The sequence below is a fragment of the Zootermopsis nevadensis genome, unplaced genomic scaffold (genome assembly GCF_977971745.1).
Source record: "Zootermopsis nevadensis isolate Lab colony 2312 unplaced genomic scaffold, Znev_1.0 Znev_ptg000007l, whole genome shotgun sequence".
In the NCBI taxonomy this organism is placed as follows: domain Eukaryota; kingdom Metazoa; phylum Arthropoda; class Insecta; order Blattodea; family Termopsidae; genus Zootermopsis; species Zootermopsis nevadensis.
Window position 1 is genome coordinate 6,625,934 of NW_028259139.1, and position 25,166 is coordinate 6,651,099.

The 25,166-nt window shown below is 35.8% G+C and overlaps 2 protein-coding genes across 3 annotated transcripts; one reads left to right on the forward strand and one right to left on the reverse strand.

Annotated features, from left to right (window-relative positions):
- The first annotated feature begins 256 nt into the window (after positions 1-256).
- Positions 257-21,950, forward strand: raptor (regulatory associated protein of MTOR complex 1). 2 transcript variants are annotated; one of them, XM_022069503.2, is made up of 26 exons: positions 257-564; positions 947-1,049; positions 1,900-2,141; positions 2,833-2,979; positions 3,505-3,671; positions 4,320-4,379; positions 5,105-5,205; positions 5,301-5,434; positions 6,052-6,240; positions 6,653-6,847; positions 7,255-7,329; positions 7,893-8,150; positions 8,629-8,772; positions 9,525-9,624; positions 9,740-9,931; positions 10,291-10,436; positions 11,048-11,145; positions 11,506-11,611; positions 12,316-12,470; positions 13,008-13,178; positions 13,624-13,868; positions 14,059-14,223; positions 14,658-14,826; positions 15,168-15,284; positions 16,544-16,805; positions 17,553-21,950. In XM_022069503.2, exons 1-25 carry the CDS (start codon positions 415-417, stop codon positions 16,737-16,739), a joined length of 3,825 nt encoding a protein of 1,274 aa, XP_021925195.1. In that variant the 5' UTR covers positions 257-414; the 3' UTR covers positions 16,740-16,805; positions 17,553-21,950. The 2 variants fall into 2 exon arrangements, with proteins under 2 accessions (XP_021925195.1, XP_021925194.1); XM_022069502.2 differs by having other exon boundaries at positions 20,391-21,950.
- A 506-nt stretch (positions 21,951-22,456) lies between these two features.
- Positions 22,457-23,232, reverse strand: LOC110832479 (EKC/KEOPS complex subunit TPRKB). Its single transcript, XM_022069527.2, has one exon. The coding sequence runs from the start codon at positions 23,078-23,080 to the stop codon at positions 22,550-22,552; it is 531 nt and encodes a 176-aa protein (XP_021925219.2). The 5' UTR covers positions 23,081-23,232; the 3' UTR covers positions 22,457-22,549.
- Between the last annotated feature and the right edge of the window lie 1,934 nt (positions 23,233-25,166).

A 25,166-nucleotide genomic window follows, 5' to 3' on the forward strand; every position in this document is an offset into this window, starting at 1 on the left:
AAACACAGGTCCAAACAAATATCCTTACATATATGCATGTTGTGATCTGTGCTGTAGAGGCAACAATCCTATCAATGACAGGCAATTGATGCATATAGCATGGAAAGAGAATAGCTAATCGATCAAGGGCTCACAGAATCTGTTATATCAATCATTTCTATTCGTATTTAATACGAAAGGGTGACATTAAAATTAATATGATGGGAAACAACTTTTACGGTTTCGAAAAATCGCGCCACAGAAAACAACACAACAACATATAATCAGCTGCGTGTAGCAAACGAAACGAAGATGGCAGAATACGTCGCAGTTTGTTTGCGATCGAGTTTTACAATTCAACTATGCTGTTTTACTATAATGATCTAGGCGGAAGTATAACTTAAGTTGTATATCTTCAATTTATATCTTGACAAAATGGCTTGTATTCTAGACAATAATCACAACGCAGAAGAAGACGACAGCAGTATTGACTGGCAGTTACCAATTTCTTTCGTGAAGAAGCGTCATATAGAGAAAATAGAGGGTGCAAATGCCATAACACAGACATGGCGAATGAAAGAAAGGGTAGGTTCGAATACTACGTTATCATTCCATTTGTGTCATTTAAATGACATTTATTGCTACAGTGCTGTTGACCTGTTGATTCAAAGTAAATCATCCAATGTACCTGAAGGTATCTATGTATTGCTGCTTGTGGGGTAGGTACATCGTCACAGCAGGGTGACCAGTTACTTAGGAGTAGGTTGCATTAATTTGTGTTTAGGATAGTAACCGTAATTTAACTCCAAAGGCATTTACAGGTTAGGATGTTTAGGTTAGAATAGTTGAGGTGGGAACTGTAAAAGAGCCCAGTTTCAAAAACTGTTATAACTAGTAAATATTGGGGAGTTTTGTCACATTTTGTTTCTAGTGAGGTGTGACATTATATATCTTTTCTTATACACAGATGAAAACAGTGAGCGTGGCCCTTGTTTTATGCCTGAATGTTGGTGTTGATCCTCCCGACATCATTAAAACACAACCATGTGCTCGACTTGAATGTTGGATTGGTAATGTATATTTTATAACTTATGTACCTGTTCTTATGAATGTGAACTGAGGAGAGCAGTATGTCAACCATTCTTATTATTGTCAAATGTGAAATTCCATTTTCACCTTATTGAACTTACCTTGAATGAAATTACATTAGGATTGGGCTTCTTTTATAGCTCATTCTTAAATAACTACACAAAATTAATACAGTCTACTTGGAAGAAGGCTGATGTTTGTACCATTATTGCATTACAATAATGCAATAGTGCTTTAATATGAGCTCATTGGCATTAAGCTTAATAAGGCAGGAGGTGAAGTAAATGTACGTTCCTGGTTTTCGACTAATATTGCTTCCTGGTCAGTTATGTTGATGTTTGTTCCATAGACATCCGGAATGGACCATAGCGATGAACAGAGTATATGACAAATAGCTTGGTGAAATGGATGGCTAGCTATGGATTTTTTTTTTTTGCCAAGATAACTCCAACACACAAATTTTATATTTCTAGCATGATATTTTTTGTTAATGCATTAATAACAAGATAAGATGTGTTTTATTTGTGTATTTAGTATAAATATTTGCTTTTAACACTTTACTGATGCAATATTGACCACCATAAGAGTTAGTCTATTATGTTAGGTTAGAGGTGGAATAATTGTGTTGTTATTAATATGCATATTTTATTTTGTTTTTGAGATAGTGAAATAATAATCATCAAAATTTGGGTTTATGAACTGTTGTGCAAAGCAGTCAGTTGAATGCTGATTCCAAGTCATTATTATGCTGTTGTGTCATGTGATGTTATGACCTGGATGTAGCATTATTATGTCATGCATGAGGCATTTCTTCTTTATTCTTCTTTACAGATCCATTATCAGTGAGTCCTCAAAAAGCTTTAGAAACAATAGGAGCAAATCTGCAGAAGCAGTATGAAAGGTGGCAGCCACGAGCTAGGTATAAGCAAAGCCTTGACCCTACTGTTGAGGAAGTGAAGAAATTGTGCACATCTCTCAGACGTAATGCCAAAGAAGAACGGGTTCTGTTCCATTATAACGGCCATGGTGTTCCCAAGCCAACATCTAATGGAGAGGTTTGGGTGTTCAACAGGGTGTGTATGCATATGACAGTACAGTTTGATAGTTCTACCATATCCATGAATGTTTTTAAACTAGTGCAAAAGGTTGTTTTATAAGGATATTGTAGCATATGAGGCAGAGCAGCTACATGAAAAATATTTTCTTCATTATTATTTATTATACTTTAGAATTTGAATTAAAGTAGATTATTCTATGGGATAGGATGAGTGAAATAAGAGATGATCTTCTAGGTGCCTTAAATACTTGTATATTACTATTATTTGAGAATAATTTTACTGTGTTAAAATGGTTGTGCTCTATCAATTTTGTTATATGAATTATTCACAAATGATAATCTGAAATTTTACTATCAGTTAAGAGGGTTTTTTACTGCATGGTAGATATGTAAGTGGCCAGCAAATTTGAATCTAAAATTATGTATCAATAGTACACAAAGTGTCACAAATTCTCTGATGTTTTATTAATTTTTAAGATTGTCTTGAGGATTTAATTAAATTCTTGGTTTTGTTTTACTGTCTATCTGTCTTGATTCAAAAAGCATTATTGCTACCAAGTCAAGAGATCTCCTGGTTCTAAAGAAACTGTGAGTTAAGTATGTCAGTTAAGTAATGATTTAAAGTGATAGGTATGCCAATGATAAAAAAATAAATATGGCATTTGGTGATTTTGTAATAATGCTTTATCTACTGTTCTTTGTTTCAGACATATACCCAGTACATCCCACTTTCAGTGTATGACCTACAGACCTGGATGGGAGCTCCATCCATATATGTCTATGACTGCTCCAATGCTGGCATAATTGTGGATTCATTTAAACAGTTTGCTGATCAACATGAAAAGGAATATGAGGTAATGAAGCCTTTATATAAATATATTGCACTTTTTGTATGGTTACACTTTTGTTTCTTTGTTTTTCACTGGGTAAATTTAAATGAATTCTGTGTTTGTTACTTAATATGAAAGAATTGTCAGCGTGAAGAACTGCGTAACTCCGTTTAGTTTAGGAACCATAGGTCATGAGCGGACAGAAGTTTTATGTGAAAAGCCGAATTTAAAATTTTGTGTTTCCAGAATGGCAAGAGGTCGTGTTTCAATGTGAAGAAACATGTCCATTGTTCTTGGTTCCGTGTGTTTTGATTCTACAGAAACGCTGAACAAGTCATGCTACACACCCATTCCATTACAAAGACCTGCCACATGTACTTTATTTTGTGCCCATGAGCATGTTGGTTGTAGTAACTTTTAAAATCACATTGATTGAATTAATACCACACATTACATTTCTGGTAAATATTTCCTGGGTAATACATGTACAGGATTAAAAATGCATTTCTTTTAAGTCATTTTACAAGTCATTAATTGTTTATTTTGCAGCAAGTAGCAGCACAGAGTAGGGGATCAGTGAATTCTCCACCTACGTTCAAAAACTGCATCCAATTGGCAGCTTGTGCGGCAACTCAGATCCTGCCTATGAACCCTGATCTCCCTGCAGACATATTCACTTCTTGCCTTACAACTCCAATCAAGATTGCACTTAGGTGGTGAGTGACATTGAGTTAGAAAATCAGTATTTTGAACTTAGTACTGAGTATTAAAACTAATTTTGATTTTAAATGAAAATTTACTGTAATTCTCCTGTAACTCAGCAAACTATTATTCAGTTAATTTTGTATAATGTATTTTCATAAGAACTTGTAGTTTTGCATTATTAGGATTGAGTGTATAATTGCTCTCACTTTGCATCTTTGATGAAATTGAATGCACTCTGCTTCTTCAGCCGATTCATCAAGCAATTAGTAGGTTAGAATTGAGGTTCTCATGGCTACAAGTATCACTAATGCTTCTCTACAACTGTTTATACTTCTTTGTTGTTCTCAAAATCTTCTCATGAGCCAGCATAGCTCAGTATAGTGATTGGATTGTGCTTACTTTGTTGTGTGTTACAAAAAACAGGGTATGTTTACTGTTGCTCATTGAAAGTTCTTCATGTGTGGCATGAGCATAAGTATCCATTTTGGATTTGTTTTATGTCATATTTTGCTGGAGATTAGTGTTATAAGGTTCTGTGCTTGAAAGTAACAAGTCGCATAAAATATGTGAATGAGAAGATTTCTGCTAATGTTTCAGTTAGCTTTTTTTCATATATTTTATAATTTCACCTGTTCTTAACAGTTTTTATTGCATTTTAGGTTTGTGATGCAAAGTACTTCAAAGTTGGTGCCCAAAATTTCAATGGATCTTATAGACAAGTAAGTGCTTTGATTTTATATACTGAAAGCTGTTTAGAAAAATAATATGAGTTTTTGTTAAAATTCAAATTTAATAAAGATTTCTGTCTTCTGCGATGACAGAGGCAGTATAACCTCTGAAACGTTGGTTAACATCGACCAGACTACACAGCACAACAACCCAGAAGACAGAAATCTTCATACTCACCGTTGTGAAAACCTCAAATCTTACATTCAAATTTAATACTTTCATAGGAATGGGGCATGTAGCCAGGTTAGCTCAATGAGTATAGTCTCATCTATGTCTATGGCTCCCAAGTAGTCACTTTCTTTCTGAATTGTTGACCAATTTTTTAAATGTATTTCGCGTATCTCGTGTGTTTGTTACATTCCCCGCTCATTTGATTCTTCTTTATTTTATTATCCCAATAAAAAATTGTGGATGAAACAGACCAAATCTAAATTCACATTGCAACAGTTAGTCTGAATCCCAAATATTAATTTTAATTAAAAGTCATTCTTATTTTTGGAAATGCAAAATGCAGACAGTTGAACAAATTACACTGTGTTCCTTTCTATAGAAATGTGTCTGGCGCTGTGTTCACTGGTCCTTTTGACTCGTGATGTGTGAAGCTTTTGTATATTCTATAGCAAACCATGTCGAGGAATGCCTGCATGTCGATACCTTTATCCAGATGACTTTTTCCATGAAACCGGAATGTTTATATTACTCTGCTTTTTGTCAGAATTCCAGGCCAGTTAAATGACAGAAGAACAATGCTTGGAGAACTGAATTGGATCTTCACTGCCATTACAGATACCATTGCTTGGAATACGTTACCAAGGGGTCAGTATTTGTGCATAGTTCAGCTGTTTCTAAAGAGATCTATCTGTTTAGTAGATCCGCTTATGTGGATTGCTTATATGTCTTGGTTGTAATAGATCTGTTCCAGAAACTCTTCCGACAAGATCTCTTGGTCGCAAGCTTGTTCCGAAACTTCTTACTAGCTGAGAGAATTATGAGGTCATATGATTGTACTCCAGTTTCTTCACCAAAGTTGCCTCCAACTTACCAGGTAACTATGAAAGCTAATGATTAATGTTTTATAAGCAAGAAGGTTTCATATGTCATGGTTTATTCTGCTTATAAAATTAATTATTATATTAGTTTATAGAAGTAGCAAAAGTATTTGTCAAAAATTACCATCTCCTTGTTACAATTTTATTTGTATGAAATTTTCTAAAATAAACATTTTCCGATCAATATATGATTTTCATAGGGGAAATTCTTCGCAATCAGTACCTGTGGATAGGACACTCACTGTGGGCATGTGTTTTGTTTATACCTAAAATGTTATTTTGTGCATGTGATGTAGTAGAATAATCTTTAGGGGCTGTTAGTTGTTTTTCATCCTTGTATCTCTCTGCCTTCAGTTTTTTACAGTTCCCATTGGCTGCCTCCTTTTTTCCTTGTTTTCATTGGCTGCCTTGGCACTGTGTATAGACCCATATTTCCATAGTGTCATTTCTATAGTGATAGTTTTCTCTAAAATGTTGGTGATCACCTACAAGACTACACAGATCACAACCCAGAATATCATAATTAACATTGACACCATTTTGAAAAGCTTCTGATTACTATATTAAATCAACAACTAAATTATCACAAATAGTGGCACATATTATTTTTCAGCATCCGATGTGGCAGGCTTGGGACCTTGCACTGGATTTGTGTCTAGCGCAATTGCCAGCCATTCTGGAATCTGAAGATCAGTTTATTCATTCGCCATTCTTCGAGGAGCAGCTGACAGCATTTCAAGTGTGGTTGGCACTTGGGTCAGAGCAGCGCAATCCTCCAGAACAGCTTCCCATTGTTCTGCAGGTACAGTATCAGTATTCAGAGATTTATAGTGCAGGTTTGCCACCAGATAAAGTGAAGTCTGCCCGATATCCTAGAATTGTAATTTGGCAGAGGGAAAAGAAGATTGCTTTTCCTGTATTCTCTTATAGTATAATATAAAGACCTGTAATTGTATTGTAAACATATTAAGAAACTGCTTGTTTAAATTAAAAATATATAATACAAAGTGAAGCATGTTTCTGGAAATGTTGGAAAGAATTTTATTGCAAAAGTGTTTAATAAACAAATATTTTGCTTGTTTCTAATGTCCAGTAACTCATCTGCATGCTTCAGAAATTAAACACAGGTTTTCTTACAATTACGGTGGAACAAACATTTAATGTTTCTTGAGTTAATGCTTTCTCCCGTTAAACTTAATTTTTACGCAAAACAGGTATTACTGAGTCAAGTGCACAGGCTGAGGGCACTGGAGCTACTCGGAAAGTTTCTGGACCTGGGTCCTTGGGCAGTGAACCTGGCACTGTCTGTCGGCATATTTCCCTATGTGCTGAAATTACTACAGAGCTCTGCAAGGGAGCTCAGACCACTCCTTGTTTTCATCTGGGCTAAAATTTTGGCTGTAGACAGTGTAAGTTCGTGTTTTTTAAGCTCTTACTCCCAAAGTTTTGCATAAATCAGATACACAGTATATGATAAGTCATTCACTGTTCTTAAACAAAAGGAGATACTTAAGCACCTCTTTAACTGAACTGAAAATTATTTATTACTATTTACTTTTAAAATTAGGTTCCAGCATTGTTTGCTGACTTCTATAACCTTATAAGTATATTTTCAACAGATGTTCTCAAGAAGTCATATTGGTAAGAACATCACTTTTTTTTTTATTTAAGACAAGTGTAGTCAGAAGTGAATGTATCAAGAATGTTTATGTATGTTTAATAAATAATTAGTTGGCATGGGTTAATATTATGGTTAAGACTTTCTCACTATGAATGTTCTTAAAGCTAAGTCTAATGCATTTTGCCTTATTTCTAGACATGTCAGGCCGATCTAGTCAGGGATAATGGACACAAATACTTTCTGTCCATCCTTCAAGATCCTTCAATGCCTGTAAGTATGGAAGACTGGAGACTGAACTTCATTATCTCTTGTATTGTTAACTTACACAGTGACTTCTAGCTCATCCTTTCTTGTAACAATGAATTCATCGCAATACCTATGCCTAGCTGATTATAATAAAGACGAGACAGTGTCCGGTAGTCCAAAATTTGCTGCATGATTTTATGTTCGGTAATAAAAGTGTTGGACGGACGACTTCCTGCTGGAGTTTGCAGAATTTCAGAATATAAGCACTGTATAATTTGAATGTTCAGTGCCTTTCAGTATTTTGTCTTGCAGATCCACACAACTTAAAAGTATCTTATGCTGCTATTCTGCCGAGCGCTTGGTATGGAAATGTAGCACCACTGCAATGGGTGCTGTGCATGCACTAACAGTAGTTGCTGGTTTGATTTTGTATAACCTTCGTAGAACATTGTGCTTGAATACAGTCATGTTCAGAAATTAAGGTGTGGAATGAGTCGTAGGATTAAGGAATAAAGAAGTACAAGAAAGGAGTGTTTTTTAAAGAGCAACAGTAATTTAATGATACTTCATCAGATGGTATTTTTCAGGGTGAGGACAGGACATTGGCTACGTTTGTGCTAGCAAGTATTGTTAACAACTACCCACAGGGACAGGAGGTGGCACTGCAAGGAAGCCTCGTTTCCATCTGTCTAGAACAGTTAGGAGATCAGAATCCTCTTCTTCGTCAGTGGCTAGCTATTTGCCTAGGCAGACTGTGGACAAACTACGATAAAGCTCGATGGTGTGGTGTTCGAGATATTGCACATGAAAAGTTGTATAATCTGCTATCAGATCCTGTACCAGAGGTAAGCTGTACCTTTATGAATCATTTGTTAGTATTACCTATAGTAATGCTTGGCATTTATTGGTTGAACTGTCACTTTGCTTGAAGGGAGAACATAAATTACAATTTTTTGAAAACAAAGTTAGGGAAATATTTGAACTCAGGAAGTGGGTTGCTTAAGATATTGTTTTGTGACTTGTATGGCTCAGCCAGTATTCTTAGGTTAGTGATCAAGAAAGGTATACTTTTCTTGATCACAAATTAAATTAAATTTTACAACTACACAAAATTGAATAATTAGAAAATAACATCCAGGAGTGTAGAAGTAATTTCTTTCGACATATACATAGAACTGAATATACAGTTCATGAACCATTACCTGATTGTAATATGGTTTGGCTGCACATGTGAGACTATTACAAAATCTGACATGTGAAGCTTAATGGTCTGTCTTCATGACAGTGTACGATGATTGTGTTCACGGTCGATTTGTATTACAGGTCAGGGCCGCTGCAGTGTATGCACTTGGGACGTTTATCAGCTCAGTAACAGAACGTAGTGAGCATGCCAATAACATTGATCACAGCATTGCCATGACCCTCATTAATACTGTTTCACATGACATGAGTCCACTCATAAGGAAGGTGAGCTCAGCCCTAATGTAGAATAGAGGACAAGTTTTATTTAATTTCAAAATTTTCTGCTTGTATGGCTGTACATGTATGGTTTAGTAGGATATAATTTGAAAATGGAGCTCCTAGTTTTAGGCTCTGCTAACATAAAAGAAGGTTTGATTGATTTTGGTAGGTTCCAGTACAGACTTAATGGTGACTGATATTAGGGGTTTGTGTTGGTTTGGGGTAGATACTGACTGGGTGCTTAGGCAATGTCCTACGTAAGCGATAACAAGTGAGCTATGCGAGCTGCATAAGCAGCATGGGGTGTCATATGACATAAGGGAATCGCTTGTGTCCTACGTGAGAGAAGCACACGGCGTTCCTGCGCATGCACCTTCCGTGTACTGCACGGTCAGAGCTTTCTTGCGCATGCGCCTTACTGGCCAGCGCAGCAATTCGCGCGAAAATATCAAAATATTTGATCTTGGACTTTGGCCGCTGACCGCTTCGCTGTAACCTAGGACAGCGCCACACAAACAGCTAGTTTGATATTTCCGCTTCACCCACGCAACTCGCACGGCTCGTATTTAATCGCTCATGTAGGACACCGGGTTATTCATTGTCTCTTCATTGTGATAAGCTTCTAAAACTGATTGCTTCTTTTATATGTTTCTTTTAAGGTTCTGTCTTTCATTTTAGAAATTTGAAATGTGAAGTCATATTACGTTCACATTTGTATGGCAGTTTCCTTCTGAATTTCAGTTGCATTTTCTATACAGGAACTTGTTGTTGCCCTGCAGTGGATGGTGCTTCTATTTGAGAACTCATTTCTCTCTGTGGCTCTCCAGGAGGAAGGCCGGACTTCACAAGCTTTGGCAGGTTGGATACTCCAAAAATACGACAGAAATATTTTACTGTAGTACCATATATAGAAATGGTATTTTTAAACAGCTTTTAAAGTTATACCCCTCTTAATGCATTTTCCTTCCATCAGATGTCAGCATGTCTCCAATCATGGGAATGAGACGTATTGCTTCACGAGATAGGCTGAAGATACTCTCTCCTGGATCTCTTTTTAACCCAGATGGCGGCATCATTCCTGTTACAGTAGCAAATGCTGAGGCCTTCCAATCAAATTCTGACAGAATTAAACGTGTATCATCATCATCATCCATTAGCAGCCTTGGTATGATATTTTAATTTCTGGTTCATGGATTACATTATATGTCTATTTCAAATTTTCTGATCAATGCTGAGTACGAGTAACCCATCATACTCAATTTGTGGTATTTACATTCATGTGTAATGGAATACAACAATACATGAAACAAGTAATTAACAGGGAAATGAACGTTACCTGCAAATCACAACATACAGAGAAGAAGATTTACAATTGCATTTATTAATATAAATTAATCTTCGGTGCCATATAAAGTATGAAGTGAAGAAAACAAAGCAATGTTGAATAAATTAAAATATAAACATGCTGAACTAATTCTATATATATATAATACCATAATTATACCACTGTATTTTGTTTCTTAGGGCATGGACAGCTCAGTAATTTACCAAATCTCTCCTATGGCAGTATTTACATGAAACTGTGGCATGGTTTAACAACATTGGATGTGGACCCACACCCGAGCATTCGGCACATGTCACATATAATCACCAATCACATTCGTGACCAGGTCAGATTCTGTATTAGAATCTCTGTGTATTTACAAGCGCTAATATAGTACCTTTATACTTTCTTGGCTCAAGCACATGAAAGCTCCTCCCTCCGGTATTTCCAGTACCAGCTGATGTCTATAAAGCTGACTGATGTTTTGATGCTAATGGTTCATTACAAGTACAGATCTGTATTCTGTGTTATGAGAGTGGCCACAAATGAAGAATCCTGTTTTTGTGAAGTGGTTTAAAACATTTGACCATATGGTAGTAAAATAATAAGGGTAAACATGGGGGGAACTTAGGTTTCAGGATGGGGGTTTAAAGGGTTGAAATAAATCATGACCACTACCTTCCCTCTTTTCCCCAGTTTATCATTTCACAGTAAAGTAAGAAAGATAACTAGAAGGATTCTTCAGCCCTTTATATTATAATTGTGTCTTCCCTTCCAGTTATGAAACATGAACATCTGTTTCAAATTTAGGTTTCAGCATTATAATTGTTAATGTGAATAATGCTTTGTTTTATTGTCTGTTTTTGATACTTTTAATGCTAATACAAATTCTGTTATATTTCAGTATATAAAATTGTGGTGTTGTTGAAGTGTTATAAAAATATATTTTCTTTTTAGGTGAAAGATTCCTCAGTTCCGAAGGAAGTAAATGATACTAAAATAACATCATCTTTATCTCTTCCTCCTTCTCCGTCTGGTCGACCAACATTCTTAGCGTAAGAAGTGTTTCAGATTATTTATGTGTTGGTGTAATTTGTAACATCAGCAATGAAAAGTAATTACATAAATACAGTGTTTCTTTGCGGATTTCTCACATCCCAATTTTTTATTGTGAAATTTAGAAAACATCTATCCCTGTACATTTTGCTTATGCTGAAGACAGCAATCTTCAAGCTCACCACTGTGAAAACCTCAAACCCTACATTTTCTTATTCTGTTCATATCTCTGAAAAATTAAAAAATTTGGGATAAGGAACATAGTTTAGCCTTGTGTTAACATATATGAGTTGATGTACCGACAACTCTTTATTTGAACACGTATCAGATTGTTTCATTTTGAAATTTATGCTTTCCAGAGGTGAATCTCCACCATCTACGATTTCAGCTACAGAGCTTCATCGCCTTGCAGCATCCCGATCATCACATCTAACATGTCGTACTCGTAAAACTCTGCCAAATACTGTAAGTTAGAATTAATTCACTTCATATTTATTCAAATATTTTGAGATGGATATTTGATTGAAAGTTCATAATTCATAAACCTTAGCCCTAGGTCCACAAATGACAACATACATTCTTGCAATAATAATAAGCTAAAGAGAAACTGGCAGTTGTACTTGTGGAAGTGTCAGACAAAATTTGGGGTTCACCCTGCTTCCTCTTTTAATCCGTACAAGGTGCTCTTTAACTGGGCATAAAATTTTAATTATAACATTGCAGTTATATTGCTCCAAATCTGTCACACTTTTAAGGAACCACTTAACAGTGGATATCAAGGATTGACTAGCGTCTAAGCAGAGAATTGACTTGACCATAAAACAGAAGTACCAATCTTTTTCAGGTATGCAGCCATTCGGATATGTAGTGCAGAAATAGTAGCTCGTGCTCAGTTCTCGTTCTAGCTTTCTAATGTATACTAATATTTATAGTATGCTTTATATAGAATTCAGTATATTAGTTGGATCACTGGTAACATACCCATAGTATCAAATATCATGCAGATTTGCTGCAACATTTCAAATGTTTTTAGAACAGCATTCAGCATGATGTCATGGCTTCAAGGCTGAGTCAATTGTCTGCTCAGACAGGCAGCATTCTGTAATTTTTTCAGTTACTATTGTCTCAAAATTATACTTTGTAGAGTATTAGAGATCGATTACTTACAGATCTCTGAAGAAGAGAATGACATAAATAGCGGCCGTAAACCTCTGGTAACAACTCAGTTTGTTGACTGGAGCTGTAAATACTTTGCTCAGCCTGTGATGAAGTTCCTACAGGACAATGATGTGGAAAGCAGTCTGCATTATGAACGAGAATGGAGGTATCTTTGTTATATGAATGTTTAGTTCTTTTACTGAGTATGTTAACAAATATTAGATGTAGTTTACTTTGTTATGAACAGCAAGTTGAGCGCTGAGACTGAAGTTACATTTCCTGCCACTTGTCCTTTATAGAAGCACTGTACCAAGTCTGCTGTTATTTAGTGTTAGATAAGTTTTCTCCCGAGGTAAATCAACATTAGTGATTTGAAGGGGTTTAGTAGGAGTTCAGAACTAGTCAGAGGTAGTGACGTTCTCAAGTCTGATGTTTTGGTAGATAGTATCCATAATGCAGGTGTAATTCTCTGTTTAAGATATGAATTATTTTTATTTTCAACAGTATGAGGACTTTTGTCTAATAGTTGTAGATTAACTTATTGAGGGGTATCACGGGAGGGCAAATGAAAAGTAATGTGGGTGTATTGTTTTAATTAATACTGTTACCATTTTTGGAAATTCTCTTTATTACATAACAGCATAAAAATCCAGAAATATCCCATGTTGGTACAGTAAGCGATTAATTAACTGTTTGATTTAAGGTATCAGCGCAACAGTGCACTTCGCTGTGAAGCAAGGGATGAACAGCGGAAAATAGCGACAGGGAAACTGGAGTCTCAGGTTTTCAGTGCCCGATGTCCTAATCCTCCATCAGTCATCCAGTTCCATCCATATGAAACTTATGTTGCTGTTGCTGGCAAAGATGCTTTCAGGTAATTCAAAGAACAAATGAAGTTCTATGAAATTTAATAAAAATGGGGAGAGTAGGGTACATTTCATACTTTTACAGTAAAGGTTTTTTTATTTTGAAAGCTGCAAAACATAATTTAATTTTTATCAGCATTGTGTCATGGCATTTGTGCACAGTCGAGGTACTCGTGTATAACAGTAGCGTGTTGCTACGACATTAACTTTGTAGAGTTGAATTTGAGCCAGCAACACTGTAATACAGTGAAGGTTAATATCAAGTCATTAAGCAATAGGATGGGTTTGTATAACTTCGTTTGAGAATTCATACTCCAGATCACTTTTCCTGTTGTTGCTTTAAATATTCTTGTGTTGATGAATTTTGTATTACCTTACCTCACCAGGTATTCACATTTGAGTTTTCTGTATTTTATGCATTTTATTAAGGGTTCATTTATTTCATATTTCTAGTATCTGGGATTGGCTGTCTGGATGTAAACTTAGTTACTGTCCAAATCATGGTTCAAAAGCATCCCGCATTACATCGCTGCAGTTTGTGAATAGCCATGATGTATCACTTCTCCTGGTGGGTTCAGATGATGGAACAGTGCGTCTGTGGAACAACTACACGTTGGCACAGCACGGGCTTGAACCTGGGCTGGTAACAGCGTGGCAGGCCCTGGCTGATGTCCAGCCTGTCTCACGCTCCCTCAATGGTAATTTAACTGTCTTAGATTAAATTAATTAAAACTTCGTTGATTTTGAACATATGTTTCTCTTGCTCATTACATGAATGCCTGTTAACAGCAATTAACTAGGCAACATTATTTGAATTTATACTCGCCATGATGAGAACCTCAAGTCCTACATGCGCTTAATACTTTATTATGACTGATGTTGATGTAGCTGGTGCTGGTTCAGTTATGTCGTGGGAGCAGCGGGCACAGAATGTGATAGTGACAGGTGATGTGAGAATAATCAGGATATGGGATGCAGAGAGTGAACTGAAAGTGCAAGACATTCCGACCGGTGCTGACTGTTGTGTCACAAGCATTTCCACTGATGTATCAGGTATATTAATATTTCAAAGTACTGTTCTGAGTAAAATGTTAGTCCTGAATATTATTATGTTTGATGAATATTCATTATGTCTTTGTGGGTGTAGTGAAGTATATACAGGATAATGGATTTTAATCAGAACTGAGGAAAATCTAATGGGTCTTGAAATGTAAACTCTGCATAAGGGAATATTATGTTCTTTTTTTACATTCTGAACACGATTTGATTATCATATAGCTTTCTTCATCAGAATGTTGATTATATGGTCCTTTGGTGAATGACAAGTTCTGTCTGTGTCAGTTTAAAGACCTGGCAAGAGGAAAAGAACTGAAAAACTGGCTTTCCCACCTCTAGTGTTACTCAAAATGAATTATGTGAAGAAACTATATGTTCAATAAGAAGTGTGTAGAAACTGAGTAGCTGCAGGGTGTTATGTTGTTTTCCAGAATCCTCTTTGATAGTAGCAGGATGTGGTGATGGCTCAGTGCGATTGTTTGATCGCCGTCTGCCACCCCAAGAGGCACGTATTATGACATGGAGGGAACATTCAGCATGGATTGTAGATGTTAACCTTCGAAGTAATCCTCAAGGAAGTGGGAAGGCTATCACTGGGTGGTAAGATCAATCTGTTGATCTCTTTTTGTATCGGTTGGGTTTTTGAGATTCTGGGTATTTAGAAAACTTTGGGATCAATGAGAGAATTATTAAGACAATTTATTCTCTTAAGGGAACTAACACCATATAACAGAGTTCTTCTTGAGAAGCTGTAGTATGTTCAGCTGGTCAAGAAATTCCATGTCTTCTGTTTTACTCAAATATTCAATGCTCAGTCAGAAGCTGCAATTAAAGCATTAAGCACATACATCAATGTATGATTTATCTGACAGTCACATTGTGACTTTTTACGCAATTCCTTTATATATTAAATTCAGTCTCAAGACACATTTTTGTTTTAGTGTGGCTGGTGATGTAAAATTTTTTGATCTTCGGAGGAATTCTTCATTAGCAACTTGTGAAACATCTCAGGGAATGACAGCAATGGCAGTTCACAAAGCTGCTGACACGTTTGCTTGGTACGTTAAGGCGTTCATTATGAAGTAGACTCTGGTGTGTTTGTGACTTGTATTTACTAACAAAGTTAAGTACCATTTCTTTCAGTCATCTTTGTTACATTCACTATATGATCAGTTGTCATATTATATTATTTTGTGGCAGCACTTGCTATATTCCAGGTACTTCATTACTTGCTTAGTTTAGACATGTAATAGGAAATAGTTAATCAGAAGAGAATAACTGATAACAAATAAAATTGTTAGAACATGTTCCAAGAATATTCATTCTATGATCTGGCAGATGGAGGGACCAATTTTGCAAATTTTATTAGTTCTAATAGGATCTTTAGGTGTTCATTATACTTCAGTGAAAGTGAAGCATGCCTTATGGGCTCATCCATGTCATGCTGAAATTGTTTTCCTTTGGTTGCCCTTCTGATGTCCATCACCTGATGTGGCATGAAGAATGCCTTTGGAATTACAGTGTACTCCAAGGAGTGTTGTTAAAAATACAAGGGTCATTCATAAAGGATTGGGACTGGCAACTAGGTGGCTCCAACATTTATGTTCAAGATGGTTGTAGCAGGCATCAGCTGTTTTGCAGCAAATATTTCTGAGTTCAGTCATATTTGTTGCTTGAATGTCATGCAAGGGAATTATCACAGGAAATTTTGGACCACATGGTTCCTATGGTAGGAAGGCATATCAGCATAATGTCATTCACCATCAGCTAAAGGCAGTTTGTGGCAAAGCAGCGCCTGGCCACGGTAGTCTTCTGGTGGGTGGTGGCCTTCAGCGTGGAGAAGGGAGACAGCCCGGGCTGACCTGCAACAGCCTACAAGCTGACAGTGGTGCATTGTGTCTTTATCAGAAAATCTAACAACGATGCAAAAACCATACAGACACTGCTGTCCCTCAGGTTGTGTCCTACCACATTCATATTCTCCAGTCCCATCAGATTTTCCCATTTAACAAGATGAGGGATCCATTGCATGGTCATTGATTACCTGACAATGATGACTTGCAGAGCATTGTTTGCTAGTTGGTTAAAACTATGCTGAAAGATTGGTTTGCTGCACCCATCAGGAAGTTAAAGAAAGATGGCAGTGGTGCATTGACCTTGGTGTGAAGTATGTGTGAAGAGTGATTATGCAGCTGTCACCATCTCTCTGTCTGTATGCCAGGCAAGTCCCAATCATTTATGAATGACCCTTGTGCAATTTGTAGAGCTAGAACAGTCTAAATAGCTTAATTTATGAAATGATGGTCTGTTTTTTCAGTGGCTCTGTGAACCAATACATAAGTGTCTACAACATGGAAGGGTCACCTCTTAACACTATAAAATATCATGAAGGTTTTATGGGGCCAAGGATTGGACCTGTAAGTTGTCTGGCATTCCATCCTTACCGAGTGAGCCTGGCGGCAGGAAGCATGGACAGCTCCATCAGTGTATATTCAATTGACCCAAAGAGATGACCTGCCAATCAGCTTTCTCCTGTAACCATACAATTTTGGTGAGGCAGTGGGGGAAACTGGTAACAAGTAAGTGTTGAACTTGCTGAAAAATGTTCTAGTTGTTGCTTGAACCTGCTAGTTTTAGCAGTGGCAGGTGCTGTTGTCGTTGAGTTTCGCTTATAAATATTACAGGGTGACTTAGTCACTGTTTTTCCTCTTGTTAAATTGTGTTATTGAACACATGCTGCAGCCAGTGGATCGCTGTACAGATTTGTTGAAATATGCATCTGTCACCTGACACAGTTGCGCATCGCACCTGAAGATAAGGCATTGTGCTCTCAATATTATAGGTTGAAAGAATTATAGTAATTAGACACATGAATTACTTTTAATCTTGAATGGATGTATTAGATTTTGAAGTGGCCCATTTTAGGTGTCTCATTAAAAAATGTGGAAACCCACAGAGAACAAATAAATCAGTAAGTATTCTATAATGTAACAGACTTCTAGACTATGTTTATCCAAGTACAAGTCATTTTTAAAATGTTGTGTTCTAAATTCTATGTAGTCGTCTTGTATGTGTTATATTATACATTTATAAGTAAATTGTTATGAAACAGTGTGAGTAAACAGGCAACAACCACTTAATTCCAGATTCTCTGTGATTTGTCATTCAGTACAATCTTTATATCATTCAGTAATGCATAACCTCTGTTTCTTATAATGCCAATGTGTGTCAGTTGCCCATACTAAATTTGATTCTTTTCTGTGAAAGGTGACATTCTTCTAAGTTCTTGTCCTAAATGTATTCAATAGAAAAGGTTACATTTTTAGTGGCAAAATTATGGGCTGGTAGAAGTTTACTAATCACCTCATCTCATCGCCTTGATGATGGAGGCAGCAAGGACCTCAGAAACGTTGGTAAACTTCTACCAGACTACACGGCACAACAACTCAGAAGACACCCATCTTCAGACTCACTGCCGTGAAAACCTCAAATCCTACTTAAAAATGTAATAACTTAAATGTCTTGCTTCTTACTGAGGAATTGCTCAAAACTGCAATTTTAATTGCAAAAAGTTTTCTTTAATTGCCATTACATTAAGTTGATTTATTGCCATAGAAAATGAGGTATTTCCAAAATATACAATTTGCATTAAATATTCTATTTTTAAAACTGTTGTTCTTCAGAAATAATTACAGTACTTTACTACAAGGTCCTTTATGGGGGGAGACAGATTTATTCTCATGCACACTGAACAAAGTTTTATGGAACATAATCCAACAAATAATTTGATTGTCATTTTCTGTGCCAAATGTTACAGAATCAAAGCTACAACATTTGTGACACACTGATAACAGAATTTTAATATTTAACGCTTCTGTAACACAACAGCCTACCCCAGGATTCGACCCTTAGCCTGCTCACATTACCAGTGTTTCTTTCCATGTAGTCATTTTCCAAGAGATTTCCTTACTAAAATTCTGTGAACACATCTTCCTGTTTCTACCATCAAAGCTGCATGTCCAGCCCATCATAACTTGCATTAGAAGAGTAAAATGTAAATCAAAAACAAACATTATTTTCTTCATTTTCTCATTTCTCTTGGGTGCAAATATTTTCTTAACACTTTGAAATACAGGTAAACCTTGATTTGAGCCGGTTCAATTTGTGCCAATTCAGAATAACGCTGCTTTTGAAACCAGCAAGTCAAAAAGTGAAAAAAATATATTTTACTATTATTTATAACGTTTTACAATGTTTCTCGTACTGATTCTTATACTAAATCGTAATTCTTACATCCCTGATTTTTAATAAAAATTATACAGTCACCTCTGCACTCATTGCTAAGTAGTTGCGAGATAATCTCCTAAAAATCCGCCAACATTGCACAACAGTCACGTGAGCATTGTTTGGTCACTCTTCACGGTGATTCATTTGCGTTCAGCCTGATAAGGGAGTAAGGAAAAATGAGCTCAGTTTGCTTCTTGTTGACACATTGAATGTGCTGAAAACTGTGTGCTAAACGTGTTTGTGTTGTTGTTCGACCACTATTCTGCAGTAGCAACTGTTTTATATTTATAAATTGTAGAAGAGCCACCATGTCTGGTAAGAGAAGTGAATGTGTTGCTAAAAAGTTGCGTACTTCTATTGCGTTAGAAGATAAGATGGACGTAATTCGTAGAATAGAAGGTGGTGATACCCATTGTAATGTGTGCAGAAGTATGAAGCTGCCTCCTTCCACTGTGACCACCATAATGAAAAATTTATATAAAATAAAACAGTCAATACAATGGACTACGAGAATAAGTGCAACGCGAGTTATAGCAGGAGTAAACTTTCAGAAAGGATTGAGAAATTACTGTCGCTTTGGGTGGATGACATGAATTGAAAAAACATTCCCTTGACTGAAATTGCCATCACGGATAAGGCGTAGTCACTTTTTGGGTGCCGGGAACGCATGTCATTGACTTCCCATTAATTTACATTATAAAAAGAGTTTCAATTTACGCTGGTTCGTCCAGGAATGCATCCCCTGCGTAAATCGAGGTTTACCTGTACTTAGTTTATGTTCTTCAGCATGAGAAACCACACCTCAGTCATAATACCATGGACAGAATATTCTAATATACATTGTTTTTAACATAAATAATCATAATTCCCATGTGAATTTATAATTCTCATGCATTCTGAACGTACTTTTTAATTGTTACTGTTGTCACATACTCAGTTCCTGACACATTTTCAAATATTTCAGTATCTCTTGTTATGTAATTACCTTCAATCATAACATGTTCATAAAGTACTTAGTTTTATCAACAGTAATTCTGGCATTATAATGATCACACATCTTTATTTATGCACATAAGTACACAAAATATTATTTTTATATGTGAATTGTAATGTAAAAACATAAAATACTATACATGTTACCAGGGCAATGTAAACAGTTTTTATTGCAATGTAAAACATGTCAGAGATCTAGGTGCTAGTTTATAATTATTTCATTATTGTATGTATTTGATCTTTATTTTTTGTGAAGATTTTTGTTATGTCTTCCTAATGCACATGTTTCCACAACATATATGATGAATTAATTCTGTGTTGTATTAATTTCAAATTGATGGCTTCTCATGAAACATGTTATGGCCATCATAATATTAGCTACCACCCCACCTGATGACTGAAAACATCTTAGATGGGTTTGGCACTAGTGCTACTTAAAGCAGTTTATGTAAACATAAACTTGTCTAGAATGTATAAGTGTCTGCACAGAATCTGTATTTATCTTCGTGTTTCATGAAAGTAACTAATCACTGGAGTTAGGCATAAGACATTTTATATGAAACTAGACCATAAACATATCTATAAATTCCATATTAATTTTTTGTGTGACAACACTTGCCGGCATGGTAACGGTGTGAAAATTGCCAGTTGTCTCACAAATTTAACATAATTAAATTCTGTATCGGTGGAAACTGTGCACAGAAATGATCAGTCACTACATTGTGCAATTTTTAATGTATAGTTCTTGTTAGATTGAAGCATTCAAAGGAAAGAAGTTCATCCCATAATTTATTGTTTAATTCTCATTTCAAAGACACAATCTTTTGAAAAAATGTTCTTTTTTAAGCAAAATGTCATTCTATACATTATGTTATTCCACTTAGAATGAGTATTCATCACAAGGTGCTGAGAAGAATGTCTGGACCTAAAAGAGGAAGTAACAGAACCTGGAGAAAACTGCATAATGCATAGTGCTGTAATGTAAAAATATAAATTTGGAATCTATGGAGCTCATGTAACTTGGCCAGTACATTTGAGTCTAATGTGCAGTTTCTTTGGAGAAAAACAGTCGTACAGTGAAGTAAAAATGGTGAACTATTAAATTGTCTTCAAAAACTTCTTAGTGCACATTCTTTATCATTATCACTATGAATTCTACTGATTTTTAAACTATGATTAAGAAATATTGTAGTACCACAAGTACAAAATAATGCAATAGTTGATGCTTTAATATTAAATATGTAATTTTTTTAATTATAGGTTACTTTTTTGTTACCTCAATTCACATAATGCACAGGAAGTGTAACTGAGTACAGGCCACAGTGCAACAAAGCTTAAGAATTGCTATTATTACTTCATTGCATTTCCACTGAGTATGTTGTACTTAAAGTGTAATATATGCTACAATGCTGTGAAGTACATTAACTTTTCACATTATTTTAAAGCTGTCACGCTGCAGTCTGACTGTACATAATGTACAAATTCCAGAAGCTATTTGGTAATGGTGTTACTACCTGCAATTGTACCTTGCCAGATGCACTTACCCTGTCATGTTCATGAGTAGAACTGAAATTGTGAGTAGTTCCTTATGAAACGTTGCAAAAACTGGTCAAAGTTATGTTAACCAGCAATTGTGTTATATCTAGCAGCATTATTGTTTCCATTATGGAAAATTTGTAATATCATATTGAAACAGATTCTGGTTTATCAATTGAAACCTGTATAGAATAGTATATACCTGTTCATAAGAGTTTGAAAATGTAATTAGCATAACTGTATATAGTTAGCTGTGTTTATATATCAAAACTTTGATCCAGTTCATTGTGTATACCATCAGTACATTGTCATTGTGCATAGTAAAGCCTCATTAATGTTAAAACAATATAGAGCAGTACATTTATTCAGATTAACTGAAAGTTTCTATCCAGAAGCACACTGTAATCACTGTTTAATGTTCCTGCAGGGGACAGTGAATTTTAACACTCAGTTGAGGTAAACCTTAAATTTAGGAAAATGAAGGTCTGTAATAGATTTAGGGCTTCAAAAACCAAATGTTAAGTGAGCAGAAACCTTGGATTCTTGTTTACTTGCTCAGAAGGAAACCAATTAGGCAATTTATTTTATCTTATAAATTCCTTGTAAACCAATAGCACGGAAACAACCAGAGTAATGATTTTCTGTCAGTACAAGGAATCTTGCATTATTCTAATGGTAGAGTATTTGTAAGGCAAGTTAGTTGTAGGCACAAAGTGCTAATTTGTAATGATCCTATAATTTGTCATAACTATGAAGGTTGGTAGCTACTGTATTACAAAGATTGTGATACACGTTTTTTTGCGAGTATACTACCGTTAACATTAAGGCACTTATAAAGATGACTGTACAGAAAGCGCTTGAGTACTTGTCTTGTTGATCTCTTTTATTATTAAACAGCTTGCATTTGAGTGTTTAAATATTTATTTCTGTTTTGAAGATAATGAATTATGTATCAGAGGTATTTTAAAAAGCAAGTGCATGTCTACATATGCAATATCTCTGGTTTGGTAATAATGCAGCATTGCTTTATAGCATTGTTACCTCACTCTGAGCAGCTGTAACATACTTGCATAATCGTACATGGCAAGACACCAACAATATTTTATACTACATTCCACATAAAATAACATCCTGTCACTGAATATGGATTTATCAAATAGAAATGATACATATAAAAAATGAACAAATGTACTCCCTGGTATAACTTATGGAATCTGATGGCAAATGTTAAAAACATTATCAGAAGGAGAATAAAGACAGCTATCATCTTAATGCAGAAATATATCGGTGATGATGATACTGTTGAAAATTATATTTTTCAGTGCTGTGACTGCAATTCTTCTGATGCCAAATAATAAAAAATGTACCTTTCTCAGCTATAGACCTTGTTTACAGAAGAAAATATTTTCCCTAATAACATTATCATTATATAAGGTTATTTATTAAGATACATCTGTATTAACAATATTTGGTAGAAGTGGCACAGCATATGGCCTAGGAGATATTTTTATACAGAAGTAAAATCTCTTGTAGCAATTCTTGTGACAACAGAGTCTGTCAATGTTGACACTGCCAATTCAGAGTCTTTAATCTTGTATGTTTTCTTAATCAATGCTGTATCAGAAAACTTCGGTAACTCCTCAATTGGAGAAATAATTCCCTTGAAATGCGAAAGTACATTGTCAGTTCTATCCTCACCACTCTCTTCGATTACGCCCACTAACATGTTCTTATCAGACTCTCCAACTCCAAATTTCATTAGCGATTGGGTTATGTTTCTAGAGGTCGATAAGTTGTACAGAATCTCTGTATGAAGTGTTTTTGTAGTCATCTTGTCTTGCATTTTGCTAATGACAGCTTTGTTTGCAGCTACAGCAATCTGAAAAGGGTGTATGATCAAAGTAGGCTTAATAACACAACAATCTAACGTGCCCTTCACTACCATTTCTTTAATTTCGGCAGCATTCTGTACATCTTTGATCAGAAAGACGGAAAGATTCTTCCTATAATCAGAGTCGAGTTCTATCTTATATGTCATTTTTTGTCACTTCGAATCTATCTTCTAGTCCTTAACCTCACATATAAACTAATTTAACCTCAATCAGGTGAGTTTTCTAACACATCAACAGTAGCATCAATATCACGATTGTCACTTGGAGTGGGTTCAGTACTGCCAACTGCTCAAATCTGAACCCGGTTGTCGACATCCAGCATATTTGAGATTTCAGGTTCTAATGGCCCTGATATCAGGGTGGACTGGTTGTGACGCTATGTAGACCTGTCATCTATATTTAGAATTTACTCAAATTTTTATTGCTTTACGTCTAGCATCGGTAGCTCGATCGAGTGATGGCGCAGTCTCCATTTCTATCCAGGTAATGGATATTCGGAACGCATCACCTTTATAGCAAATTTTCCTTTCTATCCTACGTTCTATCTCTTGAATTGGTTAATGACTCTGTGTCATGCAAAAAGAACTCCAAAGCAGCAACAGCGTTGAAAATAGGTTTGAAACATTTGGAGTTCAGCTATTGTGTCTAAATGATTCTAGTAATTTTTGTAAACACGAAATTAACTTAGTTAGCAAATGCATCGTACACATCGAAAAGCTTCACATACAATTGTGGAAAACGACCACTGTTAAAGCTAATGGTCGTTTCTCATCGGCTACCTCTATTCTAATTAAACTACGTCCTTTCATCATGAAAACTGTCAGATTGGTCGAAGGTTTGAACTCGGTTTTGTACGGTCCATCCGTCCTACCTCCCTCCGTGCCACGTGTATTTACTTTCAGGGAGAAAATTTATCAAATTTTGTGTACGTATTTAGTTTTACTGAGATGCACTAGATTATGTAAGAGAAGTTACCGCACTCCCTTGCACATAAAGTATCAGAATATTAAAATTATCAGATGTTCAGTAAGTTGTCTTTCTGTCTGCATGATGTTTTTCTTTTTATATGTAATTTCCTGGTGTACTGATTTATTTCGATAATGGACATGTGACCCAAAATGGGTTGCTGCACCGTGTAGTCTGGTAGAAGTTTACCAGACTACATGGCATTACAATACAGAAGACAGCCATCTTCGTAATATCTGTTGTTTATAAACGTTTTTATTTTTCCGCTACCAAACAGATAATATTTATTATCCATATCAATCCCTTCCCCCCCCTTTTTTTGTCACTAAGATAAAGAAAGCTTACTATTTTGAGGTTACCGTAGTTATGTATACCGTAACCAAAAAGAACATGATCTTCTTCGTCCTGAAAGTCACAGATCTCACTAAAATAAATTATTCGCCTGTGTCTCTAGACTGCGTTGTTGGTAAAAGGAAAGCAACTTCAACAATGTCTATCTGTGAGCGTGCTGTACGGGTAATTACAATGTACGTGTCGAGTTGCCTGATAAACCCAGTGCTATGTGTTCCGTGTTGTGTTACCGCATCTACGAAGTTTGTCAGTTCTACTGACCTGAAAAAGAGAGTCGGGTTAAGGGGGTCACAAGGTGTGACGATATAAAAAAACTAGGGATGACCATTACAGCGACGATAGTCCCGACCAAAGAGGAGCCAACACACGAAAACCAGATCTGTCTGTACTCTGATTTACGACACAACCACACTGGTTACTTGCGATTATTAAAATATAAAGCAATAATTTAACCTATTTAAACGTAAGTAGTGTCATTGTCTCTATCTATATAATCTGCTGTTAAGGGAATATGAGCCTTACAGGATAATGTGTATGAATGTTTATTGCTTGTCCTAATGGGTCCCTGGCCGAAGTTCAGTGTAAAACTTCGATTTTCGTGAATGGGTCATGTAATATCTCCCACCACCACCATTATAAATCACAAGGATGATGTCAACTGTCATGAAATTAGTTAAAATTCACAAATAAGAACATGAGCTTAGAATTTCTCTGTGTATGTGCCTCATTACAGTTTAAGCCGGCATATCCGCTGACCCATTTCACTGCGAAGGTCACAGCATCACATTATGGTACTAGAACGCTAAAAGTGGCCCAGAAAACCGTCTGTCCACTCGGTAGTGGTTCGTTGACACAATGATTTCACCTCGTAACTTGTTCAAGATGTAACAGTTCACGTGCCAAGACACCGAATGC

Excerpts from the sequence above, each read along its gene's own strand:
- raptor (XM_022069503.2), top strand. The coding sequence starts at position 415 with ATGGCTTGTATTCTAGACAATAATCACAACGCAGAAGAAGACGACAGC. Across the intron at positions 3,672-4,319 it reads ATCAAGATTGCACTTAGGTG|GTTTGTGATGCAAAGTACTT; the intron begins GTGAGTGACATT and ends ATTGCATTTTAG. Across the intron at positions 11,612-12,315 it reads GTAAAACTCTGCCAAATACT|ATCTCTGAAGAAGAGAATGA; the intron begins GTAAGTTAGAAT and ends GATTACTTACAG.
- LOC110832479 (XM_022069527.2), bottom strand. The coding sequence starts at position 23,080 with ATGACATATAAGATAGAACTCGACTCTGATTATAGGAAGAATCTTTCC.